Source organism: Daphnia pulicaria, chromosome 9 (assembly GCF_021234035.1).
Source record: "Daphnia pulicaria isolate SC F1-1A chromosome 9, SC_F0-13Bv2, whole genome shotgun sequence".
Taxonomy (NCBI): Eukaryota; Metazoa; Arthropoda; class Branchiopoda; order Diplostraca; family Daphniidae; genus Daphnia; species Daphnia pulicaria.
In genome coordinates this window covers 4,303,011-4,321,515 of record NC_060921.1, presented here as the reverse complement: position 1 = coordinate 4,321,515, position 18,505 = coordinate 4,303,011, and the positions used below count along the sequence as shown (strand labels likewise).

At 40.0% G+C, this 18,505-nt stretch overlaps 6 protein-coding genes across 12 annotated transcripts in view; 1 reads left to right on the top strand and 5 right to left on the bottom strand.

The window, feature by feature from the left end:
- LOC124313083 (dipeptidase 1-like) overlaps positions 1 to 18,505 on the top strand; it is a 1,013,891-nt gene that overhangs the window by 19,749 nt on the left and 975,637 nt on the right. The gene's annotated exons all lie outside the window — the stretch shown is intronic.
- Positions 489 to 3,824, bottom strand: LOC124313007. 2 transcript variants are annotated; one of them, XM_046777666.1, is made up of 10 exons: positions 3,085 to 3,823; positions 2,929 to 2,968; positions 2,597 to 2,859; positions 2,331 to 2,505; positions 2,074 to 2,249; positions 1,831 to 1,999; positions 1,582 to 1,757; positions 1,331 to 1,502; positions 1,108 to 1,256; positions 489 to 964 (listed from the first exon to the last, which is right to left on the bottom strand). In XM_046777666.1, the coding sequence occupies exons 1-10, from the start codon at positions 3,136 to 3,138 to the stop codon at positions 815 to 817; spliced, it is 1,524 nt and encodes a 507-aa protein (XP_046633622.1). In that variant the 5' UTR covers positions 3,139 to 3,823; the 3' UTR covers positions 489 to 814. The 2 variants fall into 2 exon arrangements, with proteins under 2 accessions (XP_046633622.1, XP_046633621.1); XM_046777665.1 differs by having other exon boundaries at positions 2,597 to 2,968; positions 3,085 to 3,824.
- Positions 4,750 to 7,798, bottom strand: LOC124313067 (glutamate receptor ionotropic, delta-2-like). 2 transcript variants are annotated; one of them, XM_046777781.1, is made up of 11 exons: positions 7,665 to 7,798; positions 7,407 to 7,603; positions 6,802 to 7,313; positions 6,619 to 6,725; positions 6,470 to 6,557; positions 6,248 to 6,406; positions 6,029 to 6,164; positions 5,714 to 5,934; positions 5,506 to 5,631; positions 5,296 to 5,444; positions 4,750 to 5,231 (listed from the first exon to the last, which is right to left on the bottom strand). In XM_046777781.1, exons 3-11 carry the CDS (start codon positions 6,991 to 6,993, stop codon positions 5,003 to 5,005), a joined length of 1,407 nt encoding a protein of 468 aa, XP_046633737.1. In that variant the 5' UTR covers positions 6,994 to 7,313; positions 7,407 to 7,603; positions 7,665 to 7,798; the 3' UTR covers positions 4,750 to 5,002. The 2 variants fall into 2 exon arrangements, with proteins under 2 accessions (XP_046633737.1, XP_046633738.1); XM_046777782.1 differs by having other exon boundaries at positions 5,714 to 5,931.
- Positions 7,788 to 8,552, bottom strand: LOC124313806 (probable serine/threonine-protein kinase PBL28). Its single transcript, XM_046778615.1, has 3 exons — positions 8,531 to 8,552; positions 8,243 to 8,468; positions 7,788 to 8,181 (listed from the first exon to the last, which is right to left on the bottom strand). The coding sequence occupies exons 1-3, from the start codon at positions 8,550 to 8,552 to the stop codon at positions 7,788 to 7,790; spliced, it is 642 nt and encodes a 213-aa protein (XP_046634571.1).
- On the bottom strand, positions 8,772 to 11,445 carry LOC124313203 (serine/threonine-protein kinase/endoribonuclease ire-1-like). Of its 5 annotated transcripts, none has more exons than XM_046777998.1 (6): positions 11,326 to 11,445; positions 10,669 to 10,857; positions 10,095 to 10,314; positions 9,665 to 9,903; positions 9,076 to 9,605; positions 8,772 to 9,017 (listed from the first exon to the last, which is right to left on the bottom strand). In XM_046777998.1, the coding sequence occupies exons 3-6, from the start codon at positions 10,197 to 10,199 to the stop codon at positions 8,845 to 8,847; spliced, it is 1,047 nt and encodes a 348-aa protein (XP_046633954.1). In that variant the 5' UTR covers positions 10,200 to 10,314; positions 10,669 to 10,857; positions 11,326 to 11,445; the 3' UTR covers positions 8,772 to 8,844. The 5 variants fall into 5 exon arrangements, with proteins under 5 accessions (XP_046633954.1, XP_046633957.1, XP_046633958.1 ...); XM_046778001.1 differs by having other exon boundaries at positions 10,095 to 10,179; XM_046778002.1 differs by lacking the exons at positions 10,669 to 10,857; positions 11,326 to 11,445 and adding an exon at positions 10,366 to 10,592 and having other exon boundaries at positions 10,095 to 10,179; positions 10,236 to 10,286.
- Positions 12,782 to 18,475, bottom strand: LOC124313537 (adenylate cyclase type 8-like). Its single transcript, XM_046778506.1, has 21 exons — positions 18,323 to 18,475; positions 17,677 to 18,168; positions 17,342 to 17,553; positions 17,054 to 17,246; positions 16,762 to 16,989; positions 16,627 to 16,706; positions 16,411 to 16,560; positions 16,199 to 16,335; positions 16,039 to 16,132; positions 15,639 to 15,953; positions 15,245 to 15,580; positions 15,079 to 15,176; positions 14,799 to 15,003; positions 14,428 to 14,730; positions 14,120 to 14,361; positions 13,993 to 14,046; positions 13,852 to 13,931; positions 13,653 to 13,780; positions 13,472 to 13,589; positions 13,258 to 13,403; positions 12,782 to 13,189 (listed from the first exon to the last, which is right to left on the bottom strand). The coding sequence occupies exons 1-21, from the start codon at positions 18,336 to 18,338 to the stop codon at positions 12,782 to 12,784; spliced, it is 4,035 nt and encodes a 1,344-aa protein (XP_046634462.1). The 5' UTR covers positions 18,339 to 18,475.

The following is an 18,505-nucleotide window of genomic DNA, read 5'->3' as shown; positions in this document are numbered from 1 at the left end:
TACGTGGCACTGCCACATACAAGCCAATGAAATCTTGTTATAAAAATCCATTTGCCTGTAAATCTGTATGACATGACAGTTTTCCACAAGGTTTTCCAACGAGATGAGTGGAAGTGTGGAACTGTCGTTTCGAACCAGACGCACAGCTTGTACAAAATGTGGTTAGTGCTGCACTAGTTCGTAGTGGTTCTAGAGCATGTGCAACGAAAATTTGAAAAATGAGTCACACAAACTCAATACATGCGAAGGAATGCACGACGACTAAATGCTAGTATGTGCGTTGCACCTCTTTCGTTTATATTGAGGTCAGAATAACTGCGACATCTTTTTAGTCAGCACAACACTGTAGAAACATTCACAGCAACCCTATAAAATTATGACTCAACTGTTTTCACTAATTTTGACCGATTGTAAAAAAATTATAATATTAGGCATTCGTATTTGGTATAGGAGCGTACGTCCATTTTTCGAGAAAAAGAACCTATAGCTGTTTGATAAACAAGTATATATTGAACTCAATGCCTTGCACCATGATTATGGAAATTAAATTGACGAAAATTTATTTGATAAATTGGTTTTATATCAATCAGTACGTCCTGTCGAAAAGAATTTCTCATCAGGGAGTAACAAATCAAATACATCAATTTGAATTGTTTCCCCTTCATCTATACGGTCGTCTTATTGATTATAGTGTTTTAAAATTTTTTGTTATTTTTCTTTTTTAACAAAGTCTTGCCAACGGAGAAATTGAGAAAGGTCAACACAAAACTGCGCAATTCATAGATGATAACGCAAGTCCAGTCTTCATCGCAATTTAAACGAATGTCCACGTACAATTCAACATGACAGAGTTCAAAACTGCGAATAGCACGATTTCATTGCTATTTGATGTATAACTGGTTTGGGCGACCATCGGCGATGCCAGGGTATTGTTGTTACCGAACGCATCATATTGCAATAACATCTGTAAATTAAGTTGAACAAATAAGAATTAGATTTTCCTTTTCTACTTTTGTCTTAATTCCTAATGTTTCAACTATTACGGCAGAAGCCAGCACACATGGCTCAACATCTTTATTCCCCTTTTTTAAAAAGAAAATGCTTTACGTTATCGGGGCTGTTGACGGTCGGACAGTTAATCTTGACGCGCTTGCTCGAAGGTGCCTTGATGTTGAAGCGGCACGCTCTAGAAAAAGCCGTTGCTACCGCATTTGATTTAATTGACCCTGCCACCGTTGTCTCTCCCTGAATGCAAACTGAAATTGAAATACAAACAAACTTTTTATAGGCGAATCTTGATGAACGAAACCGTATTGAAAATTGTAATCACGAGTAAATGGCGTCGTCGCTGAGATTGTTACTGTGTTCCATTTACAAGTAAACTCGTCTCCATTCATATAAGAAGTCGCTACGTCTATTCGATTCTTGATCGAAGTATAAATCCTGTTCAAAGTTGGCAACAAGCCAGTAGAGGGAGTAGGTACTTCGGTAACTCCGTCAAACTTCAATTTTAAGTCAAAATCTTTTTCGTGAATGTTCTAGACGATAGTGGTCTTTAATCGATCATTAATTATTACTCACCATCAAATAACTGTATTCTGAAACCAAATTGACGACGGAGCATGACACCTGAACTTTCTTATCGGCAGGTACGATGATAGAGAAAAGACACCACTTCGTTTGTCCAGCTGATAACGGTAGATTACTTAGCTGCTGGATAGTTCCGTTTGAGTTTGTCGAAGGTCCACGAAGGCAAACTGAAATTAAAGTACAACAACTGTCATTAATCAATGAACATTTTGGCCAAAATGTCTTGCAATTCATTATTACGGTTGGCGTCTGATGTAGTCGTAGAGGATGGGGTTATCGATTTCCATTGACAATTAAGTTGGTCAGTTTTATAATAACGAACGAGCAAATCTGCTCGACTTCCACTTGCAGTCAACCTGTTCACGTACGGTAGCCACGTCATAAAGCTCATAACGAAAGCTCCTTCGAACTTAAAGTTTGTTTAAGATATATTATTTATATATGATTTATAAACAAATCTATTATTGAGATAAATTGTCTTACAGTTGTAAGGGGTAAAAGTGATTTAGCGCTGACTGCCGAGCAAGACATCTGCGTTAGACGACCAGCCGTAGAATTGATGAAGAAAGGACACACTCTATACCAATCGTCATTGGTATTTATCTCTTGAATGGTTGAAATGGCCCCATTGCCCGCTGATGCCTGCTCATCACGACACCCTGAAATGTGATGAAATATAAGGACATCAACTATATGGTTCCTATTGGAACAAAACAAAATAAATTTAGAATAATTGTTACATTTGAAGTTCGTTGCTGTCGACGCTGGCGCTGTTATTGTTGTCCAACTGCAATTAAAGAAGTCCTTTGCATTGACGACTCGATATGTCATAGAAAACGTATTTTTCTTAGAAGTGTAAACCCTGTTTGGTACGATATAGTCCCCGGTTTGGAAAATATCGATGACATTGTTAAACTAAATTAGAAAATTCAGAAATTACTAAAATTACTGTCACTTGAAATCATAATTCTTACAGATATCTACGAATGTAAAATGATTCGCTTACTGTCAGTGAATTTATTACTACTGGTGAAAATCCAGCTTGGCTCAAATTCAATGTAGAAAGACTGACGGCCCAGCAGGTCAACTGAACTTGCTGGCCGACCGGTGCGTTAATATTAAAGTTGCAGGTTCTTGCTGTTGTATTCGGTGTTAGTCCACCTAGAGGTTGAACGGACCCACTGGCCGAAGTTGAATTAGTGTCACTACAAACTTTATACGATTGGTTTGCTGGCGCAGGTGTAGTTGTTTTTTTCGTTGTCGTTATTTTTTTCGTTGTCATTACATTTTTCGTTGTCATTTTTTTCGTTGTCATTACATTTTTCGTTGTCATTATATTTTTCGTTGTCATTTTTTTCGTTGTCGTTACTGCCGCTTCCTATTGAACATTACACATAGAATATTACAACTGCACCATAAAATAAAATAATACCAAAGTACTAGCTACAGAAAAATTCGCCTTATAACATTTATTAAAAGCACAAGTTGACTTACCCCGATAATGGCGAAGCAAACGGCCACTGAGACAAAAATTGCGTGTAGTTTCATGTCCTCGTCAGTAAGTGCCAGGTCCCGAAATGAGTTGCCAACGTTAAATAAATGGTCATTTATATAGCTGAAGTTCCACCTTCAAGTGCTGAAGCAAGTGTTCTGAATTTCCCACCGCAGAGAGGATGCCGCAGCTGCTTCAGTTTTTCTCGATACATAACGTAAACGCAAAGTTGTACAGCGCCAGCTCTGAATTTGTGGAAGTCTGTTTTAATTAACGGTTGAGCGATTTCGGAGCTTTCAAACTTGCTAGAAAAATACGCGCGTTATGTCTCGTGCGTCTTGCAGGTTTAGAATTTATTTTCTTTGAATGGACACTTGCGTCGACAGATGTGGGATCTGCGCGCTGTGCGTCACTCGCTATCGCTCACTTCTCATCAGAAAAATATAGTTTCCAGTGAATTATTCTGAAAAAGGTGGATATTTCTTTCTTAAGTGAAACGCAAACATGTTGCGTTGGAAACGAAAGCCAGGTGCACCGGAACTCGGCTTGTGTGAGTATCCGATTATGGTGACGTTAAATTGTTTGAAAATGTCTTTGGTGACCAGTTGGTGACTAATACATTTTTGTGACTCGCCGGAAGACGATCCAGTACATTGTTCAAGGGAAGCGGAAGGAATCTGTTACTAAGAAAGACGGTATCATGCACAATTCCAGCGTTACGATTTGGGTTCCAACATGGTAAGATTGACAACTTTATACCTTTCAAGACTTTCCATGACTGACTGACTCAAGACTGGTCCACAATATTTTGAATAAGCTTGAAATTTTTCTCATCTTCTTCTCTTCATCTTCTCTTATTTCTTTCGGGAAAATTGAGCATGCCATATCTGTTGCAGTCCTGCAAGCAAAAAGCATAAATTAAGATCACAAAAACTTAATGTTATCTAGAAAAATAATACCTTATAGAAGCTTAGCTTAGTTCCAACATCATAATCTGGTTTCCTTGAACTGATGGATGGACGCCATTTCTTCAAAATATTCACGACTGAGATACAGTTGTTTGAATAGCTTTTTGAAGATCCTCACAAGAATGACACCTGTTCCAGAATCATGAAACATGACTGCGTAAAATACACCAATGTAATCCTCATACCTTGACATTCATAGCTGCCAGCCTAGATTCATCATGTTTAAGCACATTCTAGGTCTTGTTTTTCCGTAAGTAAAGAAAGTAGGTACATGTACACAAGGAGCTGCAGTCTCAGGAACAACTGGACGTGCTGGTGATGAGATATGCATGAATAACATCGGAATCATAATATTTTAATATGGAAAACAAATCTAAATAAGGCAAAAAGAACTCTAAACTAACTAATAAGCAACAAGTAAAGCTAAAATACCTTATGTATTGGTACATACACAAGTTATCAATTCACTTCAAAGCGATTGCTAGGTTTTACGGTTTTACTGATTACATCAAACACTAAACAGCCCAGCCAGTAGCCAGAGGCACAGACCACGTTTAACAGAATGGTGGTGTCGTCTGTTTGTTTCGGCGATTTCTGCTACACCAACCCCCTCTATACTTTGAACGGTGGACTTGGGGAGGGGGCTGTCAGGGTGGTAAATTTTCAAAAATCGAAAGAAGAATACAACTTCATCCTTCCTTTTGTCTTTATTTGACTCCAACTTAAGACCAGTAAACAACCTGTACCACGGAATATATAATATAAGGCTTAAACTGATTATATATACCTTACAGTAATAATAATTAACAAATTTTGAATTTTACACAAGAATCAAAGAACAACTGTTAAAGTTTTATGTAGTCCTTTTTACTTTATAGTATTTAAAAATAACGGAGTGTTGCGATATACATACTATCTTAGTATCTTTTATCTTGTAAAGGAAAATAAGTCCTCATCGAGAATGAATAAATCTTTCGCGACAAAACTGGACGATGGCCAGCATGAAACCACTGAAAAGAATTAAAAATGGCAAGTAAAACTGCTGAAGTTTAAGTCGGCTTCTACTGGATCTTTTCGTCACGACTCCTTTGTTGTTGTAATTCAGCTGGCAGTGCCGTGGAAACTTTTCAAGCTTAAAATACCAATAATCGTGTAGTCCAGCAGCATGAAACCATAAGGACCTAGTCCAGTCATTTCTGAAATTATTCAAATAAAAAAAATTATGACTTATTTTATTAAAGTTACTCTCGATTAATTTCCTCCTGATAAGGACTGGATTTTGGAACTGCAAAATACATGGGCTTCCACGAAAATAATTCTTTCGCCATTGTGAGGCGACAGTGGCCTCTCTCGGACGAATACTTTTGCATTAAAGCTCTTCCAACTTTTGTGGGCTAATGGCAAACAAATCGTAAGTAAATTCTGAGCAGCAATATATCTTTTAAAAAATTTTACCGTTATCGCAACATAGTGGTCCTTCTCTAAAACGGGCAAGGCTAGTTCGTCCAAGCTGAATTTCCTGCATTCTGGACACTTGCTGAGATTGTCAGCAACGCGTTTCAGATCCCCCGTCTTTGCCATCTTGAAAATAGAATTAATCCCACAAAAAAATTAAAACGATAAGCGCTAAATCACGTTCCACTTTAAGAGTTATAAAAATAACCAATAGATCAATTTCTTGGATTGATCCGACCCCGACGGTTGCCTTGTAGGTTGTAGAAGCTGCCAGGTCTGCAAAGGTATTGATTTCCGGACTTTTGTAGATCGTCGACATGTAATGGGACGTTAAAGTAGAAGTGTAGGTTTTGACGAAGACGAAAGCTACCAGACTCCAGGTGAGGAGTAGAAGGTGTTGCGACCACTGGCCGAATCGAGAGCCTCCTCCTTTGAATACATACACAACACACAGAAAACTTTCTAAAATTACAATTTTAGCGCTGAAACGTATTAATTTGATATTTAGGTTAACAAAAGTTACCGTTTGCAACGACTCTGGAGTTTGCCGCGATACGTTCGACAAGTGCCAGAGACTCGAGTAATTTTTTGGCCATGAAGGTCAGTATGAGATAAAATCCGGCAATAACGGTTGCACATATTATGAATCCGAACCAGGTCTACAGCCGTAACAATTTGTTTTAAACAATTGCTAGTATAAGTGAAAGAGAAATTAAATTAGTTAATTAATTGGGTGTTTTACTCCAATAGTGAACACGTCGATGGTGGCAGTATAGGAAACGGCAGAGGTAGGATATTTGACTAAAAGGCCAGTGAAGTCCCCGCCAACCAATCCGCAAAAGTCAATAGCTTGGTACCGTTCTAGAGAAATAGCTACCGGCACTAGACCCAAGTCGGCTTCCTAGAAAAGAAATCAGGTATTTTAACATCATGTACACAATGGAAAATTCGCTAATATTTATACTTCTCTTAGAAGGGTTCCTATTATGCCATTCCAAGTTCCGTTGATTTTGACTCCATTTGTGTTAACCGCCGCTGGAAATATTTTGTACCTGAACATTTTCACCAATAACGTTAATAGTTTAAACTTAATCTGATACTGATTTTACTTACGTGAATTTTAACCTCTGGGACAGATAGAGGAGTTGGTGAACCAACACGCCAGAATATCCAATTACTTGTCCGGAAGAATTTCTTGAAATAACAATCGGTGGTGGAAACTATCAAATTATTAATTATCTTATAATCGATTGATTTAGCAGTGGAATAATTGTCACAGATATCAAATGAACTTACATGGCCTGCAACGATTTGCAATTCCTTTCCTTGTAAATAATTGCGCGGCTTTGGTAGTTGACTGGCAGTACCTTCGGGGACACCTCCGACTTTCCAATCACAACTCGCAATCACGAGGGAATGTAGCAGCACGTAAAACACTGGGAGCACCATTGTCGCTCTCATTTTCACGTGCTGGCTTTCGTCAAGCATCTGACCACCACGAATTTGTCGATCAAGTTATCCGTTTGATTTTCCGCTGTCCACTATTTCCAGGGAATTCTATTCCAGTACCTGCGTTGCCCTGCATATGGCTGCCTATCGATTACTCGAATTCAGAAATACCCTTATGGGTATGGCTGAATGGTAATTTTTTCATGATCTCTCAAGGCATTTGAAAGCCAATCTCATAAATGAGAGTATTTTATTAAGGGGCAGGAGACAGGTATACAGTGTGACGCACACATGTGGAAGCCGGGTCCGCCGAGTCCGCCGCACGGATGGCACGCAACGTTTCCCGGGTTACGATTGTTCTATAAATCCAAACATAATGCATTCGTGAGGTCGCCGATTGTAAAATTTGTAAAAAAAAAAAATCGAAAACAAAGGTCAAAAGGTTACGGTACTTATTTAAAGGTTTCCAGTGTACTTATTTCCTTAATTTCAATTTGCGTCACATTTATTTCATTTCCTTCTTGAGAATTTAAATTACTGTTTCAGGGTTAGACCCAGGTTTCTTTTCATTCAATCCCAAACGATCTTTGGAATCGGCTTTGGTCATTCCGTCAATCATTTTTTAAAGCGTAGTGCCCACTGGGTAGTCCTGAAAGTTAAAAGCAAAGAAATTATTTCAACAGTTTCCCATTTTAAATGAAGGCATTAACTTATGTCTTTTAGAAAAATTTTCCCGCTGCGGATGTTGGTGGTGATGTCACTGGTGAAATCGTCAATCGAGTAGTATTGCTTTTAGGGGGTGGCGAACAGATGATTGTAAGGGCTTTTCTTGGTTATGTAATTGAACTCAAAGAAAAGATGTCGATCGATTTGTCCGCTCTGATGGTTTTCTTCTCTTCCGGGGAGAGGGTCTTGTCTTCCAGTTGCAGATACTCCGGAGCAGAGTAGATCCTGGTTCCTTTGGCGCCGCTGTTTGTAGAGAAACTTCCGGTTGGCTGGGTGGGTTTGCTGACGCCAAAGTCGGAGATTTTAATAACGAACGAGGAAGAAATGAGCACGTTGTCTGGCTTAATATCTCGATGGACAATATTTTTGGAATGGATGTAAGCCAGCCCGTCGGCCATTTGCCACAAAGCTTCAATCTCGGACGGCATTTTACCGGTAAGCTTTTCATCACCGTCAATGTAATTTTGGACAGTCCCAATGCAAATTTCCAGTATCAAATACCTACAAATATTGAATAAGGTCATAATAGAAAATTATTCAGAGTAGAATTGATAAATATCACTTGAGATCGGCATCTTCTCTAACGTCCAGGAGTTTCAGAACGTTCGGGTGATCCATTATTCTCATGGCAGCTTCTTCCCTGGTCTTGAAATTTTTATTCAAATTGTATAGGAGAATTCGTTTGACGGCGATCGGCTGTCCATCCAGAGTGCCCGAAAAGACGGCTGCAAACGTGCCTCTCCCCAACATGTTTTGTCTGTCATACTGTAAGACTTTTTCTAGAATCTCTAGTCCAGAAAGCAAATCACTCGCATTATGATGAATTATTTGTTTAGACAGTAAAAATTACCTGCAGATTCAGATGTTTTCATGTCGATGTTCTCGGATGTTCTTGTTTCAGAGCCGCACAACGTTGCAGCGTTTATTCCTCCGTTTTCTCCTTTCCGATTTCATCTAATTAGAAAGCATTACAGTACTAGGCGACGACTAGATATCAATCTTATCTAATAGGGAAAGCTTTACAATTGTACATCTAAATTTGACCTTAAAGCATGATAGGTGATAAAACGTTAGATTAAGATAGCACACTGTGAGGCCACTGAATTATTATATTTTCAGATTATGCGAGTTGAATTGTTATTTTTAAAAAATTATGTTGGGTCTCTACACTACGGTCTGCTTCGGTCCATTTTGACGTCGTTGTTCTAGTTTCAGAGTTTCAATAACTGTCTGAGAGTTGGAACCAAATTTCTTTTCGTCCAAGCCCCAGCGATCCTTAGACTTGGCTTTGGTCATTCCGTCAATCATTTTAAACGCGTAGTGTCCCTTTGATAGTCCTTAAACCAAAAGAAATAATTGAAACTACCGCTAAAACGTTGGCTAATTAAATGTTACCGTTCTTTTCCAGAAACTTTTTGTCCTTGAGTATATTATTAGTGACGTCAATGTCGTAGTTTTCTTTGGAATTGAACTGCATTCCTGGTGTTGCGAACAGGTGAGCGTAAGGCCCCTTTCTCATTATGTAAGTGAAAAAGAGGCAGCCCAAAGAAAAGATGTCGATCGATTTGTCCGCTTTGATGTTTTTTCTTTCCTCCGATTCTTGATGCTCTAATCGCAGATATTCCGGAGCAAAGTAAGTTTTCGTTCCTTGAGGGCCACTAGTCACTGAGAAACTTCCGGTCGGTTGTGTGGGTTTGCTGACACCAAAGTCAGAGATTTTCAAAACATACGAGGAGGATATCAAGACGTTCTCCGGTTTGATATCACGATGGACAAAATGCTGGGAATGGATGTAAGCCAGCCCATTGGTCATTTGTATCAGCGCTTCAACCTCGTTCGGCATCTTTTGATTGAACATTTTTTCGTCGTTAACGTCGTTGACGTAATTACGCACCGTTCCAATGCAGAGTTCTAAAACTAGCAATCTAGATAAATTAGAGAAATGATTAAACACTGCGGAGAGACAAAATGTTATAACCAGTACTTGAAATCCATATTTTCCTGTACTTCCTTGAGTTTTAGGACGTTTTGATGGTCCATTTGTCGCATGGCTACCTCTTCCCTGTCTTTGAACCTTTTATTCAATTTGTGCATTTCGATTCTTTTGACAGCCACGGCCTCTCCATTCCAAGTGCCCCAAAAGACGGTAGCAAATGTGCCGTTCCCTAGAATTTTGCTCCTGTCATATTGCAGCATTACAGCTCCGTTGGTACGTATGTCCGTCTATATTTTGCAAAGACAAAGAGAAAAACTAGTACGAGCTGCTTAAAGCAACAGCATTTGGTTTTTTATCAGTCTGATAAAAAAACAATGATTCAGTTCCATATTCTTTTACTACGACTTTTATACACATTCGATACTAAAAGATAAAACTACACACGGGGACAAATTGATTGTTGTCTTAAAAAATTTACCTGGGAGTGTAGAAGCTTTCGGGACTGAACCAAACACGGGAGACAATTGTTAAGATGTGCCAAAGTATTCTCGCCGCATCGCTCTCTGTTTAAATGAAACCGCATTGGCGCTATGAACACTTTTATACCTTATCAGGTTACCTTCTTGGTCCTTGTTAAACCCGCCTCTCCGCCCTCCCTCCTTCACGATATCTTGAATACGAATCAGTGGTTGTGTAATCTGTTGCCAGTTATACATTATAATCATTGTCGTCAGCTTAATTTAACTTACACGATGATAAGATATGCCGGTGTGGCGGCAGGTCCCTCTTGGTCATAGGACTACTTAAGCTTGTGTTAAATTGATTAAAGGTTAACATATTTTTCGAATTTGATTGTTTAGACCCACATACAAAGTTGTGGGGCACAAAACAGGGCCTGATCTGCAGTCGTTTTACAATTGAGTTTTTGAATGAACCCTAACTGAGTCAACAAACACACTGAAAACAGTTTCAACCAGCACGAATCGTATTCCGTACTATACGTCATAGAAACAGTCAAAGAGGAAGAATAGTGATACATTTGCCCTACCAACCTTTAAGCCTGGAAAGTACAACTAGGATTCCACAAGTGCTCCACTCCATCCATCCACAGCAAAAATGAATTAGCCAGGATAGGAAAAAGGGGGTCCTCGTGAATACACCCACACTCACATGGATGTACACGAGGACACAGTTGATTTAAAGAAAGGAGAATTTTCCCAATCCAATTGGATGCTGTTTATCTAAATAAATAATAACAAAATGGGTTACAAAACAATATTGGCAGAAACCACAAAGTCAGGAAAGTTAAAAATGAGACAGCGGGTAAACCCTTATTTTTTATAAACAGGAGAATTTAAGTTTTTTCATGTAATACTGCATTAATGAAAATCATGCATCATTAAAGTATCTATAGCATGGCGCAGGAACAAAAAGAAACATAAAACATAACATCTTAGCGATGATAGTTAGATTGTAGCTCATGACAGGGTAATACCATGAGCTTATCATGTTGTTATGATAGCTGGCTCAGCAAGCCTCAAATCTGCACAAAGAAAAAGGTGCCATTGCAAACAAACTGCCATGCATCAACAGCCTTACATGATAAATGCTAGGCCTGGAACTAACATTTCACAACTTATTTGGGACAGGTTTAACTCTTCTATTTCAGCTCCCACAATCATTCAATTTTTATTCTTAGTTTTATTTACCTGCTCAACAGCATGGATTGTGTCTTAAGCGATTCTGTAAAGATGAGTCACGAGCCACGAGCCACGAGCCACGAGCCAAGTTGGAGACGACGATTCGAGACGAGCACATTTTTGTAATGACACACTTTTAAAATGTAGCAGACAACGCTAAATCAAAACTTAAGATATCGATTGAAATGCTTAAAAATCGACTCGACTTCCCGCGTAAATCTAAACCGTTTAAAAAACGATCAAAGCGGTTTTCTCATCCGCACTCAGAGTTGGGGGGAGCGCGCTCTTTTCGTGAGCGCGCTCTGAGCGCCGCTCAGAGCGGCGAGCGAAATCGCTCAAACTGAAAAATGGTGAGTGCGAGCGCGAGCGAAGACCTCCTGAGCGGAAGCTCAATGACTGCAACGCCATCTAGCGGTCAATATTTAAAACTAATTGGATGACGGAATATTTCCAAATGAATACTCTCACTCAGACGAGGCTTCAAGACTATGGATAATTTTGAACGATTGTGTAAAGAGAAAATCAAAGATGGAAACAATAGTAATGCAATGCTAATGCTGGTATTGCTGGAAAAGGGAATGTCTTTCAAAGTAAGCTAGATCAGCACTTGATTTCAAGTGCTTCGAAATGTAAGCAAATAAAAACACAAAAACAGTTTGACAATTTGATACTGGTAAGAATTTTGCAATTAAACTTGAAAGATGAGTTAGATGACGATTCAAAATCGACTATAATTCTTTTTCTTTTACAGAATGTCAGAATCACATCATCTCAGATCTTTTTCCACTTTTGACAAATTAGTTTTTTTGAAAAAAAACCGGGAATTCCGATAAGAACCAGTAGAATTCATCTTTATGTAAGTTGTAATGCAGTTGTAATGCTACATGAAGACGGAAATATACAGAATTCAAAATGAAATTTTTTGTATGTGAGCGGCGAGCGCGCTCACTTTTTTTGTTGGCGAGCGCGAGCTGAGCGCCGCTCACTTTTCAGCACTGAGCGGAGAGCGCTGAGCGCGCTCTCAAATCAGTGAGCGACTCCCAACACCGCACTAGACATCCGCTCATCGAATCGGGATTATTTTAGTCTCTAATGGTTATAAAATTACACTGAGCCTCCCTACAACGCATATAATTACTTTAAGACCGCCACAATAAGACCTTCCGCTTCACATAACACATTTGACATTTCAAACGAACTGGAAAATAACCAAGTGTAAATAAAAATAGGCGCTACATAATACATGCTTGATTTTATCAACCCAATTATTCATTTACACATAAATATTAAGCATTTCAACGTGCGATCCTGGGATATAAAGTCGTCTGTTTGATTTCACCCCAACGTTATTCGATGGGGAAGGATGTCCAGGGTCTGCTCTCAACTCCGGTTTAACTGGATCTCGGTTAAGTCGACTATTTGGAAGATTCGATTGGTGGCAGAAGCTTTCCAAGTTCTAAGAATGTTATCGTGCAGAAAATGGTCTGGTTAAAGGCGAGACAACATGGCTAGTGTTCTCCCTACCCTTTGAACGAAGGCCAGCCTGAATGAACCCGCCTGAATTAGGCTTTGTCGTGTGTGGGCGGGGTGGTCTAGTCGGGAAAGTTCTCAATCGGGAGAATGCGGTTTTTTGGGCAGCAGCAGTTGGTCCAACTTCTCGTCGAGTTGTCGCCCTCGCAGTTGTCGAGTGATTTCGGGAGGCCATTCTGTAGACGACAGCGGCCCATGAATTTCGGACGGACGTCTGCTGTCGGACGACTCCCGTTGTCGAACTCGTTTCTTTGCCCAATACAAAGTAAGTCTCCATTTGACCTTTGCCTTTGACTTGAACGAAACCACGCGACTGCAGCTTGTATCCTCGTTCAGACAAAATCTGTTTCGAAACAATATCACAGGATTATTTTGTTTTAATAGGATTCATTTTATTCTAATGAGCTTTACCTGGTAGACGTCGCGGGTGACTTGAATCTTGCCCATTTGACCGGTTGAATCCATACGTGAGGCTTCGTTCACCGTGTTGCCCCAAACGTCGAACACGGGTTTACCAGCGCCAATGACTCCGCCCACTAACGGACCAACAGCTAGACCTTTAATTTCGACGTACGCCAAATAAACCGTTAGTAATTTTTAGGCGTATTACACATAATAAGCTCACCAACTCTCAGTTGAAAATTATTGTAAGAATTGCGATTAATTTCGTCCAGACGGTCTTTCATAGCCATTGCGAAATCCGTCAGAGCTGTAAGATGCCAATATTCATCGTGCTGGTTTCCCTGGTAAAATCAGGATTTAGTTAAATTCTTAAAATGTATTTGCTCGTTATTAATATAGCTTACGTTATTAGCTGTTGGGTCGCACTCGGTTTGATTGACCAGTCCGGAGACGGCCATGTAAGTAGAGCCAATGGTCTTGATTTTTTCAACAGAAGAAAATCGGCTATCGTCTAGCAGTTCGTCGAAATCAACTAAAAATTGGAAATTGAATATTAATTAAAATCCCTGGAATGGAAATCTAACAGTAATAAAATGATCCCACTTATGATTTCGTTGAGTAAGCGGATGCATTCCTCTCCTTTGTTGAAATCCTCCGAGTAGAAATCGCTGAAATTGGGGATGCTATCAAATCAAGGTAATTAATAATCGATAATTAATTAGGCTGAGTAATGAATAATCATACCTGGCAAACATGCAACCTACACCGTCTTTAGCTTGCGAGAACAGATCCTGTATGAAAAAGGGCGCGTTATTCAAATTACAAGAAGAAGATCAATCAAATAGAAATACTTGCATCGTTTTTCCGTTGGTTTGATTCGGTTGCCAAAAAATAATTGGCCACATGGTCGGGTAGAATGTTTTTCAACAATTGGGTATTGTATTTCCGCGTTTCGGAAATGTCATTCAACTCTTGATCCACTTGCTGCTTGCCGAGAAAGTGCAGCCGGGAATTGACTTCCACCAATCGCGACTGGTAACCCACAACGTAAAAGAAGAGGAGGATCAGGACCAGCAAAGACCATCGTTCCGTCGCATACAGCTCAAAGTCTCCCTGGAAATACATATAACCTCCTTTTTTTAATTCAATAAAAAATAGAAAATAATTGAAAACGTCTACCTGAATCTCACCAAAGACTTCCGGGTAAACTACCGTCATCAGAATCGTGTAAACGATGGCCATCAAAAGTAGAACGGTTGATTTGATGATGTAACTCAATTTGAGAAATGTACCCAGACACACCATGGCCAATACCCAGGTGTACATCTGATACTGAGGTAGCAGACATGTCGCTTTTACAATGGTCTCATTCAAAGCGGAAGTAAAAGTAAAATTCGATTGAGATGCCTCTGACCAATTTTTTTGACTCTCCAGATGGTAGACCGGCACTTGGAGATGTGCCATGTAGTCCGCAAATAAAACCTGGAAAACAATTAACAAAAGGGGATAATAAGCGCAGAATTGCATGTGGAATTTGGTTTGATTATTACCATATTAATAATAGTGGCTAAGAAGATGATGCCAACGATGAAACAGATGTGCAAGTTGCGCAGGGTCCGGTTTTCTGTCAATTTATTGGAAACTCGTTTCATCCAAATGGCAGGTAACCAAGGTAGTTCTTCTGCCACCGCCAAAATGACTGCCGCTGTTAATATGATGGTCGCCGAAGCTGCGGTGACCCATAAACCCACCGTCCTTAATTAAATCCCCCAAATTAAATTAGAAATCGTTTTTTTTTAAATTAAATTAAATTTAAATGGTATTACTTACATCGGGATTGCAATGAGTAATGAAGCGGCCAGCAGAATCCAAATAATAAAGACGCTGAAGGCGTTCGATTTGTAAATGTTCTCCCGCATATTGCTGAACTAAAAACGGCATGAAATAAAATTACAATTAAAATAGTAATAATGATAAGAATAAAAATTAACATTACGGTGGATTCCATGTCGGGCAGCAAAAATTGTAGGGTCAAAGGATGGACATGTTGGTCACGAATCTGCTTGATGGAATCCATTTCGATTGAATCATCGATGATTTGATCCACTTCCTCTTGAAGGCTCAACATTTGAACTGGGATCTCAATCGAGAATCTTTGTGAGCTGCCACTGTCGATGGAAAAGCGATCCTTCCGGAATGAGGAACTCATCGGATACGGAATAAACTCACTGGCGGAAGACAATGAGGCCAACGATGGCGCACCGCAAAGTTGCAGGTGATGTGGAAACTCATCGTCGTCGGAAATGTCGCCAATCGAAATCTGATCTTCATTCTGTTCAAAAATTATAAAAATTTAATTTGAAAAACAATTCAAGCGAAACTATGCATACTTTGTCAGATTGAGTATTATTAACGTCGTCAATAGTGATCCTGAAGCTGGGCAGTGGTCGGTTAGAGTCCAAGATGATCGAGTCTTCTTCTATGGATAGTCTTTTATGAGCAACTGGAACGAGGCTATTCTCAGCTGTTTGATTCCTTATGATTGTGTTGAGCTCCTCTTCTTTCCCTCTCTGAATGTCAAATTTCGAATAAGAAGTATTGGACCGACGTTCCAGCACAAGTTGACGAAGACTCTGTCGTCTAGGTTTGAGTCGTTGCTTCACGTGTTGCTTATCGACGATCAAGTAAGTCTCCACCTTGTGTTCCTACATGTCCGCAATGAGCGGTAGTACCGCATGTCATGATTCGCAATTAATAATTCCTTATAGGTTATTTATTACCGATTCTTACCTTTAAATAGGCGTCCCTAGTGGCGCCGTAGCCTGGCTCGACGTCGTAAGTATCGACGAGACAATCGAGCGTGGCCTTTGATATGTGGACCCGCCTGGATGAAATAGGAACACACGTGTGTATATAGGTGATCGATAACTGGCGAATCATTTAACCATACCCGGGAAGGCCACCCGATTCCATTTTATTGGCCAGGGTGACGTCGTTCGACCAGACGTCGAACTGCCACTTGTGGACGCCAAGGACGCCGGATAGAACGGAGCCGGAATGAATGCCGATCCTCATGTCCAATTCCACCTACATATTTAAATAATTCAAACGAGGATTCAAATGGGTGTGTAATAATGAAAAGGGTTTAATGTAATAACACACCCGAGTTCTCTGGCGCACGAATTGAATGGCTTTAATCATCTCCAGTCCCGTTTTGACGCAGCAATCGGCGTGATTGGATCGGGCTTCCAGTAGCCCAGAAACGCAGTAATAGCAATCGCCCAGCAATTTGATTCTCAAACAGTGATTATCCTTTCATTATAGGAACTTATTAGGTTAAAAATAATGTCGTAATAAAAGAAAAAGAAACAAATTTACTTCAGCGATTCGGTCGAATTCGGCAAAGAGATCGTTCAACACTCGAACCAGTTCCTGCGCAGTACATTTGCTAGCTAATTCTATATATAGAATAAAAATTAATTGAGTAATCCTTTTTAATTAAAAAAAACTAACCTGTAAATCCTTTGATATCGGCGAAAAGAATGGAGACATTGTCGAAATGGTGGAGGAAAATCTTGTGGAAGGTTTGCGGGACGGGATCGGAGGCGACGACGGCCACGGCCGCCGCTATCGAAGCTTCCACCACTTTGGGAACGACGACGCTCCCGTTGCGATTGACGTCGACTCTGTCCTCTTCCTCGAAGTATCGTTTCATCTCCGCAACCACAAATGGTGGCAACACTGTAAAACAGCAGTTCAGATGATTGTACGAAAATTTTAAATAATCTTAAACACACACGCAGACCTGACAATAGCAACTTTTCTTGTTTCTCATTTTCCCTTTCTGCTTTTAAACGAATTTCGTAGGATCGCCACGTCTCGGCAAAGGCTTTCCTTCCGGCCCGATCCCTCAGGTATTTGGCGTACAGACCGGCGAAATTCATGGCGATGTAGAGGACCAAATCGGCGCAGCTGCTGACCGCAATGCAGTGTTCGTTCTGTCGAGTGATCGATGGAAATTGGATTTGATTGACAGCAGTCGACAGGATTTGTGTTTTGTTATTGTTTGAACAAGGATATCTTTATACATTACCTCCCAAGGAGACGACGGATTAATTATGACCAACACAAGGAAAGTGATAAGATGGATAACAACTGAAGCTCCAGACGCTAACACGGCCCATAAAAGTGGCAAGGGCAACATGACGTAAGTGGCGAAAATAATGAATAAGATGTACCACACCATGTGCGAGGTAAGTTGCACACCGGTGCCACCAATTTCTTCAAAGGCCAGACCTACATAAACTAATCAACACACACAAACAATGGAATGGATTAACACCCAGATACTTTTGTTTTACAACAAGTAGCGATTTGTGATAAACTGGCGCGAAAAATTTTTTTGAATTAAATTCTCAATTTGTTTACCTTGAAAGTTCATGAGGAGCCAAGTGGCCAGGGCGGCCAGGTGAAGGTAATTACGAGCGAAACTTTTCCAACAAACGGTAAGCGAAAAAATCACGAGGTTCAGTAGAATCAAACCAGACGCAGAAATCACAGTTATAGTTGGGAATTCATCTTCTACTTGTGATTGATTAGAACCCGACGAATTGTTGTAGTAGCACTCGGACGACGTAGGACATTTGACATGGGTCCCGGGGGAATTCCCGAGTTGGTGCGTTACAACAAGCACGGCGGTGATGATTTTGAGAACAACGTCAATGGCGTTGACGACAATCAGCGATTTCTGGCGCTGCCAGTGTGAATATCGTTGATAAGTCGACTCGAGTGAGGCGTCTTTGAAACTGGTGCTCACCACGTTTTGCAACGACGGCAAGTAGAGGACGTTGTACACTTGGACACCGCCGCCGGTTGGTTGGAATCGAGCCGTCACCGAAGCGATCGAAACACGTGACTCCGCTTTAACATCACGATCATTAATCAAATAATAATGAATGTAAGATGACATTATTTGATATTATATGTTTGCAATTAAGAAAAACGAGTTTTGAATAAGTTTGTTAAGGAAATGAATATTTCTGTTGAATCAAATTAATAGAAAAAGGATGATTACCATTAAACGAATCCATTTTCGAGTGTACTACAAGGATGCAGAGCGTCTATTGAACAGTTATATAGGCCTCAGCATACGAGGAAAGTTGTTGGCGCAGTGTGACATGTCGCCGTTAGAAAAAAAAAAGACTGGGGAAAATAAATTTTGGAGTTTGACATTTGTAACGATGATAGCCTTGGGAGG